Genomic DNA, 15330 nt, shown 5'->3' with positions numbered 1-15330 from the left:
GAACAAGGAGCTTTCTCGTTGGTATTAATTGTGTTATTCTTCTTGATGACCAGTAATATTTTGTTCTTCACAAGGCACCTCTGCTGACAAGCTTTCATTAGAGGACAGACATGGCCTCTGGAGATGCTGAGATGGCTGTTTTTGGGGAGGCTGCTCCTTACCTCCGAAAATCGGAGAAGGAGAGAATTGCAGCCCAGAACAAACCTTTTGATGCCAAGTCATCTGTCTTCGTGGCTCACCCCAAAGAATCCTTTGTGAAAGGGACAATCCAGAGCAGGGAATCAGGCAAAGTCACTGTTAAGACTGAAGGGGGAGAGGTGAGTCAAAAACAAGGCTCAAAAACAACATTTGACCCCCACTTTGAGCTTTAAGGAGATACAAGTGGATCTTTCTGTTTCCTTGGCAGACCCTGACCGTGAAGGAAGACCAAGTCTTCTCCATGAATCCTCCCAAGTATGACAAAATCGAGGACATGGCCATGATGACCCACCTGCACGAACCCGCTGTGCTGTACAACCTCAAAGAGCGTTACGCAGCCTGGATGATCTACGTAAGTGGCAGCAGCAGCTTCCTCTGGGCAGCCTCAGGGGCTGCTGGGCCAGGCTCAGGGGAAGCCAACGTGCTGTGTCCCTTCCTTGCAGACCTACTCGGGTCTCTTCTGCGTCACTGTCAACCCCTACAAGTGGCTGCCGGTGTACAACCCCGAGGTGGTGTTGGCCTACCGAGGCAAGAAGCGCCAGGAGGCCCCGCCACACATCTTCTCCATCTCTGACAACGCCTATCAGTCCATGCTGACTGGTGAGTGCTTGATTTCCTTTGAGCTGCTCTTGAAATTGTCTATCTGTAGAGGGAAATGTAAGGTATTCTCTGGAAATACAGTGTCACACTTAAAAAAAATTGTGTGTGTGAAATTAATGGAAGATTAATGCACTTCACTCTAATGGTCTGTGAGAGCAGAGTGTCAATGCTCCCATTAGAATCACTAAAGACCTGGACATTACTGAGAGGGTGTAAATTCACTGGAAAGAAATGATCTATTTTGTGGTGCAGACCTTATGCCTATAATGGAATTTACATATATGGATGAACTTATGTATCTTAATCACTAAATTAGTCTCAGACGGAGAGTACAGTTAAATGACACATACCCTATAAATTATGTGCATAATATAATTTTAAATTTTTAAGCATCAGTGCTGACAAATAAAACAGAGAGCTTTACCTTGAAGAGGTACGTAAGCCTCACCTGAGGCACTTAATATGCAAATGGATTTCATTACGTAGATGATGGCCATGTGATCTAAATTACATACAGCCTTTAATGATCTCTGGAACTCATGCACTGGTCTGTAGCTGTATCTATAAATAAATTGCACTGTATAGTGAAAAGTAAGATTCATAAAAAAAATCAAAGAAAAAAAAAAACTTTTAGCATTTAAATTGAGCGACTTCAAAAAATTTCTTTCTGCTTTTCCCTCTTCCTTTCAACTCTTATTTTCTCTTCCTTATATAGGCATTGAAATAAAAGGTGTGCAGAATTTTAGAACTTCTCCTCCTGTTCTTTTCTTAGACTCTGGGAAATGCATTCATTCAGAATAGAAAAAATAAAAAAATGAATGTTGTTGATGTATAATCTCAAGAATGCATAATTTCTGCATATATAGGGATGAAAAAAATAGAGGTGAAAAAGGATGAAAGATGTTGGTCAGATGTGTCTGTAATTAATTATGCCACCAAATTTTGATAAGATCATTCTAGAGACTTTTAGCTTCAGAAGAATTTACATACAAAACAATTACAACCTCAATATTTTCATAACCGTACTTGCCTATTAAAAGAGAAATAAGTAGTTTGATGGAAAGACAGTGTCAGGAAAGGCATAAGACTACTGAAGTTTCTCTGCAGTGATTCCTTTACAGAGCCAGTTGCTAAGAGCTGCAGTACTGCTGACAGCATCAAGAGCCACTAGAATTACCTGGGCACTTTTTACTATTTTCTTTTCCTAGATCCTCTGGAAGCTTCAGCTCTTATTTTTCTCCTAGTTCTTGAATTTCTTATTTGTCTTTTCTTATCTCTGTTTCTTACCTCTGTCTCTTCACAGATCGTGAGAACCAGTCCATCCTGATCACGTACGTACACCCCCTGCGCGGGTCCCTGCGGGGCTGCCCGGTGCCAGGGCACCTCCTGCCTGACCACGCACCCTCTGCTTCTCTCTTGCCTTTGGCAGCGGAGAATCCGGGGCCGGGAAGACTGTGAACACCAAGCGTGTCATCCAGTACTTTGCAACAATTGCAGCCAGTGGAGAGAAGAAGAAGGAAGAACATGCATCAGGCAAAATGCAGGTAAATTAGTTGATACGTGTTGGGATCAAAGCTTTTCTTTGTTCCTGACATGATTTTTGGAAAGGATAACTAGCAAAGGATAATTATCACCCTGCAGGGAACGCTTGAGGATCAAATCATCAGCGCCAACCCACTGCTGGAGGCCTTTGGAAATGCCAAGACTGTGAGGAACGACAACTCCTCACGCTTTGTGAGTTATTAATTGGTACAACTGTCAACACCAATTTAAATATTCTTGCTGTCCAGATTGGTAAAATAAATCTCACTTGACTTTCCTGCTGCTTTCAGGGCAAATTCATCAGAATCCACTTTGGTGCCACAGGCAAACTGGCTTCTGCTGACATTGAAACTTGTAAGACACCCTTCTGGCCTGATCCCCCTTCCCTCCAGCCTTCCCCACTTCTTGTGCTTGACTGTGTCCTACCTTCCTTGCCAGATCTACTGGAGAAGTCCAGAGTCACTTTCCAGCTCAAGGCGGAAAGGAGCTACCACATCTTTTATCAGATCATGTCCAACAAGAAGCCAGAGCTGATTGGTAGGAAAGATCAGTAAATTTTTTGGAAGGAAGATCACTGAGCAATAATTGTTCATTGTGTTATCAGGAAACTAAATTAAACTTGTTTTTCTCCTTCTGTTGCTTTCAGACATGCTTCTCATTACCACCAACCCTTATGATTTCCACTTTGTGAGTCAAGGTGAGATCACAGTCCCCAGCATTGATGATCAGGAGGAGCTGATGGCCACAGATGTGAGTAACTTTACCAAATGATCATCTGGTGGACTTGAGCCCTGGTATATGTGCATTGTGTTTCTATTGCCAGAGTGCCATTGACATCCTGGGCTTCAGTGCTGATGAGAAAACAGCCATCTACAAGCTGACAGGGGCTGTCATGCACTATGGGAACCTGAAGTTCAAGCAGAAACAGCGTGAGGAGCAGGCAGAGCCTGATGGCACAGAAGGTATCAGCAGAGTCAGCAAGCTTTCCAAAGGAGACAATCTTTATTACATAAGGACTTAAGCAGATTTCAGGCTTTAAATGTGTAAACTAAGAATAATAGGAGTTGCTCCATGACTAAATGCCAGTTGAGGCATTTATCTCATTTAATGATACCTGTACTTTTTCCTCTGTGACTGCTATATAAGAGATCCAGTGTGCACCGACAGGAAGCCAGGAGACTTGCATGTCAATTGCTGTAAGATTGCTAACATACTTAAGGTGAAATAACACCTTGCAACCTCTGCTGTAGTATGGAGCAGCCCTAACAAGACAGAAGGCTGTGCTCCTCTTCATCCTCACCTACTGGAGAGAACTCTGACATGAGATGTGTACTTCATTAGTCTCTGTCACAGTTGGAACGACAGTCCATATCTCCATCTTTCTGAGTGATAAATCCTCCTGCTATATGATGAGAAAGTTTGAAGTTTCATACTGACACCTGAAAGAGGATAAAGGCAATGAGCTCTCTTGAAGAATGTTTGCAGAATCTGAAGCTCAGGAAGAGTGATAGACTCTGACTGCTGAACACAAAAACAGAAATTAGCTGTGACAGATACTGTTATGCAGCCTTGCGGAGAACACTATTGGGACAGTCAGTCAAGCACTGACTTTTAGGAATTTTTAAATATCTACTTTTCTGTCTTTTCTGGTGATAGTTGCTGACAAGGCTGCCTATCTGATGGGTCTGAACTCAGCAGACCTGCTCAAGGCTCTCTGCTACCCCCGAGTCAAGGTGGGGAATGAATACGTCACCAAGGGCCAAACTGTGCAGCAGGTAGAAAAAATATGGTAATGTGGAGCATGCTGTGATGGTTCCCACTGATTGTCCTCTCCTGTGTATAGTAACCTCCGCAGCTTTCTCTATGCTTTAGGTGAACAATTCAGTGGGTGCCCTGGCAAAGGCTGTCTATGAGAAGATGTTCCTGTGGATGGTTGTTCGTATCAACCAACAGCTGGACACGAAGCAGCCCAGGCAGTACTTCATTGGTGTGCTGGACATTGCTGGCTTTGAGATCTTTGATGTAAGGAGCACAGCTTTCCTAGAATTTTTGTAGAACTATAATTGAGAACTTTGAAATATATTTAATAGAAGTGTAGGGACTATCTCCCTACACTTATTTGTAGGGCTTTTGAAATCATGTTTTTAATCCTAAAAAAACAAGAGAATAGAAAACTAATCTCACTGCTCTAAATTAGAAACCTCTCTTTTTCTAAATATCCTAGAGAGACAGCAAAGGAAAACTACACAGGAAGAGGACTTGTACTTAAAGAATAAGACATGGTGAATTAGGACTGTACAAAAAACCACCTTGGTATCATTGCTGATCCTTGAAAGCATTGTATGTCTTTTTATGTCTGGCAGTACAACAGCTTTGAGCAGCTGTGCATCAACTTCACCAATGAGAAACTGCAACAGTTCTTCAACCACCACATGTTCGTGCTGGAGCAGGAGGAGTACAAGAAGGAGGGCATTGAATGGACATTCATTGATTTTGGGATGGACCTGGCTGCCTGCATTGAGCTCATTGAGAAGGTATCCTTCCTGTTCAAGTTTAATATAAATTAGGTGTTCTGTGCTTGCCAAAAGAAAGAATGAAGAAACATGTGAGAATATTTTGGCTTCTTTAAATATATACTTTGTGAAAGCGGCAACAAGGGAGAAGTGATTTTGGAGATCATTACTCAGATATCAGGGCTTTTGGTTTGAGAATCCATTGCCAAATTACAAAATGAATTGAAAAAGGTCATGTTCTCTAAGTACTCACCAGTAAACGGGTTTTATGGAGAGAACAGTATTTCACATTGTCATATCTATAATAATTTCATCAACAAAGGATTTCCATAATTTTGAATGAAACAGCAACACTAAAAAAAGTTGAGCCTTAGTTGATTTTCTCTGACTTAAAGTCACTATGGAAACAGATTCCTTTTCTGACTTCAGCAACTGTCCAACCAAGAGATGTCTCCTTTCTAATCTGTTTCTCCCTCTTGTCTGTCATAATCTCTCCCAGCCCATGGGCATTTTCTCCATCCTGGAAGAGGAGTGCATGTTCCCCAAGGCAACTGACACCTCTTTCAAGAACAAGCTCTATGACCAGCACCTGGGCAAGTCCAACAACTTCCAGAAGCCCAAGCCTGCCAAAGGCAAGGCTGAGGCCCACTTCTCCCTGGTGCACTATGCTGGCACAGTGGACTACAACATCTCTGGGTGGCTGGAGAAGAACAAGGACCCTCTGAATGAAACTGTCATTGGGCTGTACCAGAAGTCATCTGTGAAGACCCTGGCCTTACTCTTTGCCAACTATGGTGGAGCAGATGCAGGTTAGTTTTATGAAAATTGTATCTTTAATGTGGGACAATTGTCATAGAATTAAAGCCACAAACACTAAACATTTTAAGTTGTTTCATGTAAATTTTAAAACTTTTTTTTTCCTTTATTCAATTTGCAGAGGCTGGTGGCAGCAAGAAGGGAGGCAAGAAGAAGGGTTCTTCCTTCCAGACTGTCTCAGCTCTTTTCCGGGTATATTTCTGTATCTCTTATCTCTGAAATATGAAGAAAGGGTTGAGCTAATATTAAATTTGAAAGAGCTATTTTATATTACTATAAAGGGGGTAAATTTCTTTGGGAATTCCACATCAGGTTTTTCAGGGTCAATTTTAACATTGCAAATATGTCCAAAAAAAAGCATTTAGTCTTCAAAATCATGGAAATCTAATTTGCGGTGGTTTTCTTTCTTAATTTTTATTAGCAGATATCATTCAGATCTTGATATTTAAATGTTTTTGGGTCATACTAGAATGGTAATATTCGTATTCCTGCATTTCTGTTGAGGAGTTGAAAATAATTTCCATGGAGAAATAGATCTCATTGTAGTAAATCCCCATTTTTTAAAACTAAAGTAGATAGACTTCTGAAGGCAGAATGTGAAAAATCTAGGAAATTTATTTTTTGTGAATGTGTGAAATTATACATAAGTTTTTACTGAGCCAATAGCAGCACCATAGTATTTCAGTCTGGTGCTCAGAATCTTCAAATAGAAGAAATTTTTTGGTTTCTGTGGCTTTATCAAAATGCTCAAAACCCATCTTGAGAAGTCTGTAAAATCATTACCTGGACTTGGTGCATAAAGAATTTGATACAAGGAAACTCACATTGGTAACTGGTTCCTCTAGGAGAATCTGAACAAGCTGATGACCAATCTGCGGAGCACTCACCCCCACTTTGTGCGCTGCATCATCCCCAATGAGACTAAAACACCTGGTAAGAACCCCAAGCTGAAAGATCCTTCTTTCTGATAAATCCATTCCCCCCTGATCTGCAATCTGTGCCACTCATTTGTGCTCTGCATTGCCAGGTGCCATGGAGCACGAGCTGGTGCTGCACCAGCTGCGCTGTAACGGCGTGCTGGAAGGGATCAGGATCTGCAGGAAAGGGTTCCCCAGCAGAGTCCTCTATGCTGACTTCAAACAGAGGTGAGAGCTCCGTGCTTGTCAACATCATTAAAAGCAATGTTGGTTCATTCATGGGTCATTCATTTAGGCTGTGCTCTGTTTTAAAAAAGAGTTGATGGGGTTTAGAGGCTACTGTGTGTTGCTTGGAAAAAAATAGCCTTGTCTTCTTCTGATTCCACAGATACAAGGTGCTTAATGCCAGTGCCATCCCTGAGGGACAGTTCATCGATAGCAAGAAGGCTTCTGAGAAGCTCCTTGGGTCAATCGATGTGGACCACACCCAGTACAAATTTGGACACACCAAGGTACAACCCCCCCATTCACTGCCTGCCTGGGCTTTGCTCTCTCTGCCTGACAGTGATGTGCTGCAACGTTCCCTCTCTCAAGGTGTTCTTCAAAGCTGGGCTGCTGGGACTCCTGGAGGAGATGAGGGATGACAAGCTCGCACAGCTCATCACCCGCACCCAGGCCAGGTGCAGGGGCTTCCTGATGAGGGTGGAGTACCAGAGAATGGTAGAGCGCAGGTACACCTTCCTCTTCTTCAGTTAAAGAGTCATTCTGCATGGGGGGAAGTGTTGACACTCATCAGATTGAGAATATTCATTGCACTTTTTAAATATACCTCAGGGAATCCATCTTCTGCATCCAGTACAACATTCGTGCATTCATGAATGTCAAACACTGGCCATGGATGAAGCTGTTCTTCAAGATCAAACCCTTGCTGAAGAGTGCAGAGTCTGAGAAGGAAATGGCAAACATGAAACAAGAGTTTGAGAAAACCAAGGAAGAGCTTGCAAAGTCTGAGGCAAAGCGGAAGGAGCTGGAGGAGAAAATGGTGAAACTTGTGCAGGAGAAAAATGATCTGCAGCTCCAAGTGCAGGCTGTGAGTTATCACCTTTAGTTTATCACTCAGAAAATAAGTCTATATATTCAGACTGTCCTTTACGAACAGAAGATCAGACTGTAGAAGACCAAAAGTCATAAATTTGGGAAATTATCCATCATGTGTATGTGAAGGTCAGGAAAAAAATTCTGGCAGTGATGTGGTAAGCACTCTGACAGAGAGTTTCAACTGGGAGCTCTTGTCTTCAGAGGAAGGAGGCAAATGTAGATCCGCGACACAAGGTAGAACAATGAATGAATTTTGTGGCAAAATGCAAATCTCACTTGAAAGTCGTACTTGTGAATTCAGGTGCAGGAAAAACCATAATATCTTTCCTTGGTAACTAGCAATTAAGAGCTTTCTGTTGCCAGAGTTGAAGGTCAAGTTCAGCTGCTACTCAGTGATAAAAGACTCAGAGCACAGAAAGTTTAAAACATTAGAATCTACAAAATTCTGTCCCCTCACCAGGAAGCAGATAGCTTGGCTGATGCTGAGGAAAGGTGTGACCAGCTCATCAAAACCAAAATCCAGCTGGAAGCCAAAATTAAAGAAGTGACTGAAAGGGCTGAGGATGAAGAGGAAATTAACGCTGAGCTGACAGCCAAGAAGAGGAAGCTGGAGGATGAATGTTCAGAGCTGAAGAAAGATATTGATGACCTTGAGCTAACACTGGCCAAGGTGGAGAAGGAAAAGCATGCCACTGAAAACAAGGTATGAGGTAGAACCTGTCGCACTCCAGAAAAGACTTATCTTGTTAGAAAGTTTAAGCACCATTTTCTGTCTGTGATTGCTGTTTCCTTCTCAAAGGTGAAAAACCTGACCGAGGAGATGGCAGCCCTGGATGAGACCATTGTGAAGCTGACAAAGGAGAAGAAAGCCCTCCAAGAGGCCCATCAGCAGACTCTGGATGATCTGCAGGCAGAGGAAGACAAAGTCAATACTCTGACCAAAGCCAAAAGCAAGCTGGAACAGCAAGTGGATGATGTAAGCACACAGACAGAGCAGGAACAGGATAGGTATGGAGTCCAGCCTGGCTGGCAGAGGCCTGATGGTCTTGTTGTGTTTAGCTGGAAGGGTCCCTGGAGCAAGAGAAGAAACTGCGCGTGGACCTGGAGAGAGTTAAGAGGAAACTAGAAGGAGACCTGAAGCTGGCCCAGGACAGCATCATGGATTTGGAGAATGATAAGCAGCAGCTGGATGAGAAACTGAAGAAGTAAGTGTGCCTCTGAGTGCTGGGCTGCAGCACTTGTCTTTTTTCTTGGAGCTCTAACACAGTTCACTTGGCCCAAAGGAAAGACTTTGAAATCAGCCAGATCCAGAGCAACATTGAAGATGAACAAGCCCTGGGTGTGCAATTTCAGAAGAAGATCAAGGAGCTGCAGGCAAGTCCCTGTTCCTTGCCCTGCCTTGCTCAGGCTCAGCTGAGGCAGGAGGAGGGCACGGCTGTGAAGGCTCCCTGCTTTTCTGCAGGCCCGCATTGAGGAGCTGGAGGAGGAAATTGAGGCAGAGCGAACCTCTCGCGCTAAAGCAGAGAAGCATCGCGCTGACCTGTCCAGGGAGCTGGAGGAGATCAGCGAGCGCCTGGAAGAAGCAGGAGGGGCCACAGCAGCCCAGGTGGAGATGAACAAGAAGCGTGAGGCAGAGTTCCAGAAGATGCGCCGTGACCTGGAAGAGGCCACGCTGCAGCACGAAGCCACGGCTGCCGCGCTGCGCAAGAAGCATGCGGACAGCACAGCTGAGCTGGGCGAGCAGATCGACAACCTGCAACGCGTGAAGCAGAAGCTGGAGAAGGAGAAGAGTGAGCTGAAGATGGAGATTGACGACTTGGCCAGCAACATGGAGTCTGTGTCCAAAGCCAAGGTATGGAGTGTCTGTCATGTTACTGCCCTATTATAAACACCCTCATACATGATTTTGATTCTGATTTTATTCTACTATCACATACAGTTGCATTGTTTTTCACCTTGAGAACAGAATGCTAGGACTTAGTGGTAGTCCTCTTTTTTTATGTGACTTTGATGCACAGGCCAACCTGGAGAAGATGTGCCGCACACTGGAAGATCAGCTGAGTGAGATTAAGACCAAGGAAGAAGAACATCAGCGCATGATCAATGACCTCAATGCTCAAAGAGCTCGTCTGCAGACAGAGTCAGGTAATACACCCCCATATATCCCCTCAAAATGGAACAACCTGTAACCAATGATAATAAGAAAAAAGATTGATGCTTTACTCAAATTGATGTATTCTCTGTAAGCTGGTAAACTGTGCTTAAAAGAAATATTGATTTAATATTGATCCTAAATGGCCTTCTGTCTGAAAACTTGCTTAGGTGAATATTCACGCCAGGTGGAAGAAAAAGATGGTTTGATATCTCAGTTATCCAGAAGCAAACAGGCATTCACTCAACAGATTGAGGAACTAAAGAGACATTTAGAGGAAGAAATAAAGGTAAGGTTACTTCCTGTAGGAGGTTGATTTTGGATTGGGAATCTGTTTTCTTTATGGAGATTTCCTACTCTCACATAAAATCAGAATGTTAGCTGTATTGTTTCAATTTTTGAGCTATCAAGCAAGGTGAGAAATTTTACCTCCTCCCTCTGTGCTGTGAAAAGCTGAGGAAGACATCCCCCCATGTGGATACTGAGAGAGGGAAAAACAATTTTAGGTCTTTAATCAATTTATGATGACATATAAAAAATTATTGAGCTATATCTATAAAGAAATTGTACTTCTTCATGTACTTTTCCATAATGGCAGCTGACACTTTAGAACATATTTAAAAGGATTCCATGATTCACAGCTGTATAGCTGTCACTTAGAATTCACCTATCATCTCTCCTGAAATGGCATTCTAGATTCTTGAAACATGGAAAGAATATGCCATTTTTGTTCGGTCTGACATTAAATGTCATAATCCAAGATTTTTTAGCAACTTTCATCAAGTTAACATTTTACTATCTCATGGGAAAATATTTATCCAAACCCAATTTTCCTCCAAGGCCAAGAACGCCCTGGCCCACGCCCTGCAGTCCGCTCGCCACGACTGTGACTTACTCCGGGAACAATATGAGGAGGAGCAGGAGGCCAAGGGGGAGCTGCAGCGAGCCCTGTCCAAGGCCAACAGCGAAGTGGCCCAGTGGAGAACCAAATACGAGACGGACGCGATTCAGCGCACGGAGGAGCTCGAGGAGGCCAAGTACGTGGTGATAGAAAAAGCAGAAAAGTAAGACTGAAAATTCAAAGGTGAAATTGCAAGGGAAACATCACTATATTGTGAGAAATAAGTCATAGATATGATTTGTGGAAGAGCAATAGAAAATGAGTAATTTATCCTGTAACATATTTAGTAAAAGCAAGGCCTAAGGATGGCATGAATGTAGCCCTTAGCACTGTGTGACTGCAAACTGCAAATTGAAAAGGCAAACTATAATAAAAAGCATGCACTAATACTCAGTATAAATGTGAGCTGACCTTATGTCTGCCAGGAAGAAGCTGGCCCAGCGCTTGCAGGATGCAGAAGAACAGGTTGAGGCTGTCAATGCCAAATGTGCCTCCCTGGAAAAGACAAAGCAGAGGCTGCAGAATGAAGTGGAGGACCTGATGATTGATGTGGAGAAATCCAATGCTGCCTGCGCTGCTCTGGATAAGAAGCAGAAGAACTTTGACAAGGTCTCTTGGCCTCCAGCACCAGCCCTCCTGGCCAGAGCAAGGCCCCGGGATGGCCACAGCCCTACTGACAGCCCGTTTCTCTTCAGATCCTGGCAGAATGGAAGCAGAAGTATGAGGAAACGCAGGCTGAGCTGGAGGCCTCGCAGAAGGAGTCGCGCTCTCTCAGCACGGAGCTGTTCAAGATGAAGAATGCCTATGAGGAGTCCTTGGACCACCTGGAAACAATGAAGCGGGAGAACAAGAACTTGCAGCGTAAGTCCCTGGCCCTCTGCTCCTCCCTGGCCTTTCTCACTGTCAGCCAATACCACCATTGTTCATGGCTCTGTGCCTGCAGGTCTGCAGAGCTGCCTGTCACCTTGGTGGGACAGGGCCCTTCCCTTTCTGCTCTGTGCCTGACCGTGCCATTGATCTTTGTTCCCACAGAGGAGATTTCTGACCTCACGGAGCAGATTGCGGAGGGAGGAAAGGCAATTCATGAGCTGGAGAAAGTGAAGAAGCAGATTGAGCAGGAGAAATCTGAAATCCAGGCTGCTCTCGAGGAAGCTGAGGTACATGACTGTCAACTCTGGTGTCTGCAGTAAAGAAATGAGGAAATAGGGCTGAAAAGGCCTGGGGTGTTCTCTATTCTGGCTGGGGAGTGCAGACAGCTGAGATATCTGGAAATTTTCTGTCATTCCCTAAAAAGAAACAGGAGGTTTATCAGTGCTATCAATGTTTGTGTCCACTTGTCCAGGCCTCCTTGGAACATGAGGAGGGGAAGATCCTGCGCCTGCAGCTTGAGCTCAACCAAGTGAAGGCTGAGATCGACAGGAAGATAGCAGAGAAAGATGAGGAGATCGAACAGATGAAGAGAAACCACCTGCGAGTCGTGGAGTCCTTGCAGAGCAGCTTGGATGCTGAGATCAGGAGCAGGAATGAAGCCTTGAGGCTGAAGAAGAAGATGGAAGGAGACCTGAATGAAATGGAGATCCAGCTGAGCCATACCAACCGCCAGGCTGCAGAGGCACAGAAGAACCTGAGGAACACCCAGGCTGTGCTCAAGGTTCATTCAGCAAAGCAACAGAAAAGATAAAATGAGATCCCTGACATTTTTGCCACTCAAGTGCACACTTACACCTACTAATTTATTTTCTCTTTCTTTCCAGGACACTCAGATCCATCTGGATGATGCACTTAGGACAAAGGATGATCTGAAGGAGCAGGTGGCCATGGTGGAGCGCAGAGCAAACCTGCTGCAGGCTGAAATTGAGGAGCTCCGGGCAGCCCTGGAGCAGACGGAGCGGTCGAGGAAAGTGGCTGAGCAGGAGCTTCTGGATGCTGCTGAGCGTGTGCAGCTCCTCCACACCCAGGTCAGGGCAGGGAGCAAAGAGCTGGGTTGACACTAGCCAAACACAAAGGGCTGGAATTTACCAGAGAACCTGCATCACTAGAAAGGCTTCTCTGCTGGTGTCCCCAAGGAGAGGCATGTTTTGCATCCATTCTCCAAGCCCACACCTCACATATTATAAAGAACCATTGTTTCAATAGTTCCAGAGTAAGAACTGGAGACTGGAATGGGAAAGTCCTTGTCCAGGCAGAAGGTTTATTATGGCAGGTTTTAGAATTCAACACTTGCCATGTCCTTCCCATTGCACAGAACACCAGCTTGATCAACACCAAGAAGAAGCTGGAAACAGACATTGCCCAGATCCAGGGTGAAATGGAGGATACCATCCAGGAGGCCCGCAATGCTGAGGAGAAGGCCAAGAAGGCCATCACAGATGTGAGTTGGGCGCTCCTGGCATTGCTGATGGTGAATGTAACTCTCCCCCAAATATGTCCAGCCCCAAAATGGCTTTGACCCTTTGCTCTGATCAGGCGGCCATGATGGCAGAGGAGCTGAAGAAGGAGCAGGACACCAGTGCCCACCTGGAGAGGATGAAGAAGAACCTGGACCAGACGGTCAAGGACCTGCAGCACCGTCTGGATGAGGCCGAGCAGCTGGCACTGAAGGGAGGGAAGAAGCAGATCCAGAAGCTGGAGGCCAGGGTGTGTGGGGCTGGGGCTGTGCCTGAGGGAGCATGTCCCTCCTTGGAGAGGCATTGCCAGGGAAGCTGCAGGGATGGGCTTGTCCTTGCAGGTGCGGGAGCTGGAAGGGGAGGTTGATGCTGAGCAGAAGCGCAGCGCTGAAGCCGTGAAGGGTGTGCGCAAGTACGAGCGGAGGGTGAAGGAACTCACCTACCAGGTAAGGCAGGAGCTCTGCTGCTCTCACAGGGCTTTCTCTCAGTGAGTCACATTTTGCCCACACCATCCCCAAGAGCAATTGTTAACCTCACGTGATGCAGAACCAGGAACTGACTCTCTGTTCTGTTTACCAACTGCTTTAGTCTGAGGAAGACAGGAAGAATGTCCTGAGGCTGCAGGATCTGGTGGACAAGCTGCAAATGAAAGTGAAATCCTACAAGAGACAATCTGAGGAGGCTGTAAGTATCTTTCTGAGTGCTTGGCAAGAACCACTTTCCTAGAAGGTAGTTTGGCCATGTAGGAGATAGATATAAGAAAGTTGGAAGATGCCACTCATCAATAATGGAGTTCTTCAAATTCTCTGAAAGGATCATAAATCAGACTTGCCAATGAATCACTATGAAGACTACTGAGGAGGGCAAATGCACATAGCATTTTTTGCATTAGAACCACAAAGCAACCTGTAAGGAGTCTTATAACTTATTTCAGTAACACATTGTATTAAGAAATTTTGAAAAAAACTTAGAATTTTGATAGCAGACAAGAAAGGTGTTCGAATTCCCCTCCCAAACCACTTTGTGTTACTCTTTTTTAATTGTACAAGGAACCTTTGCTTGTTTCTAGGCATGCAGGAGACAGGGATGCCCTTAGGGAAGTCCTACAGCCCCTGAACTTAAGATTGCCTTAGCACAGTTTTTTCATTGTGGAAACAGTTCAGCACAGATTTGGGCTTCTGGTTCAGTTAAAGCAATTTATGAGAGGAGCCCTCTTTTGATCATCGTCTCTCATAAATTCCTAACCCCACTTAAAGATCTGCAGATGTAATTGAATATTTGATTCTGCACTAAAAAAATCACATTTCCAGCTGCCCATTTTGCTTCCTTCCCACATTCCGAAGCAGAATTATGTTTAAATCCCATTGTGCTCCATCTACAATGGATCTTCTTCAAAGGCAAGAATGAGGAGCTATGTGTGAGGGTGACATGTGAGAAGTGGAAGAAATGGGATGGAGATTTGTGCCTTCCCCCAAGGGAAAAGCTGCAGCTCAACAAAGCTAAGGTGCAAGAGGAATGAAGCCCCTGCCCTGGGCTCCTCACCACTGACTCCCTTTCCCCACACAGGAGGAGCTGTCCAATGTCAACCTCTCCAAGTTCCGCAAGATCCAGCACGAGCTGGAGGAAGCCGAGGAGCGGGCTGACATTGCAGAGTCACAGGTCAACAAGCTCCGAGCCAAGAGCCGCGAGTTCCATAGGAGGATAGAAGAGGAAGAGTGAGGATGTCACAAGGCACAAAAGTGACTGAGGGCTGCACAAAATGTGAACCTCTCAGGCACTTTCCCTCTGCCATGAGCCTCTGTACCCACCTCAGTGTCTAGTGAATAAAGACTGTAGTAGATTCCTCTGCATACGCACTATGGCCAGTGGTTTTGTCCTTCTTTCGGTTTTGTTTTCCTTGGGCAATTGCACTGCAGAAGAAGTTTCCTTACTTTTCCTCTCTGGGACATGGGAAAAGCTGGTGTCAGTGCTAGATTGAGGATCTGCAAATTTAGAGACTGGCTATTGCTATGGAGACACCTGAAAATCCAGCCTGTGCTCTCTCCTGTCTCCAGCAGCTCTTTGTCCAGCTCCTGTCTTCACATCCTCCTAATGCTTCTCCCATTGTCCTCTCAGCACAGTTTCTTTTTCATGGGAGAGTCAAGAGAGGGTGATCCTTTTGCTTTTTCCTTTTCCTACTTTTTTTTGTGATGCCGGTTCCTTATAG

At 44.8% G+C, this 15330-nt stretch overlaps 1 protein-coding gene across 1 annotated transcript; it reads left to right on the top strand.

The window, feature by feature from the left end:
• The first annotated feature begins 95 nt into the window (after positions 1–95).
• On the top strand, positions 96–14976 carry LOC119709403 (myosin heavy chain, skeletal muscle, adult-like). Its single transcript, XM_038157118.1, has 38 exons — positions 96–317; positions 407–550; positions 642–798; positions 2102–2129; positions 2228–2342; positions 2440–2532; positions 2631–2694; positions 2779–2877; positions 2987–3090; positions 3164–3302; positions 3997–4115; positions 4213–4362; positions 4704–4874; positions 5353–5662; positions 5791–5861; positions 6515–6602; positions 6697–6814; positions 6975–7098; positions 7181–7317; positions 7421–7676; positions 8145–8387; positions 8484–8660; positions 8744–8889; positions 8968–9058; positions 9147–9536; positions 9703–9829; positions 10007–10125; positions 10677–10873; positions 11163–11346; positions 11433–11598; positions 11770–11894; positions 12080–12388; positions 12492–12695; positions 12983–13108; positions 13204–13374; positions 13466–13570; positions 13713–13808; positions 14691–14976. The coding sequence occupies exons 1-38, from the start codon at positions 111–113 to the stop codon at positions 14841–14843; spliced, it is 5823 nt and encodes a 1940-aa protein (XP_038013046.1). The 5' UTR covers positions 96–110; the 3' UTR covers positions 14844–14976.
• The last annotated feature ends 354 nt before the right edge of the window (positions 14977–15330 follow it).

The sequence above is a fragment of the Motacilla alba genome, chromosome 18 (genome assembly GCF_015832195.1).
Source record: "Motacilla alba alba isolate MOTALB_02 chromosome 18, Motacilla_alba_V1.0_pri, whole genome shotgun sequence".
Classification (NCBI taxonomy): domain Eukaryota; kingdom Metazoa; phylum Chordata; class Aves; order Passeriformes; family Motacillidae; genus Motacilla; species Motacilla alba.
This window is presented reverse-complemented; position numbering and strand designations above follow the sequence as displayed.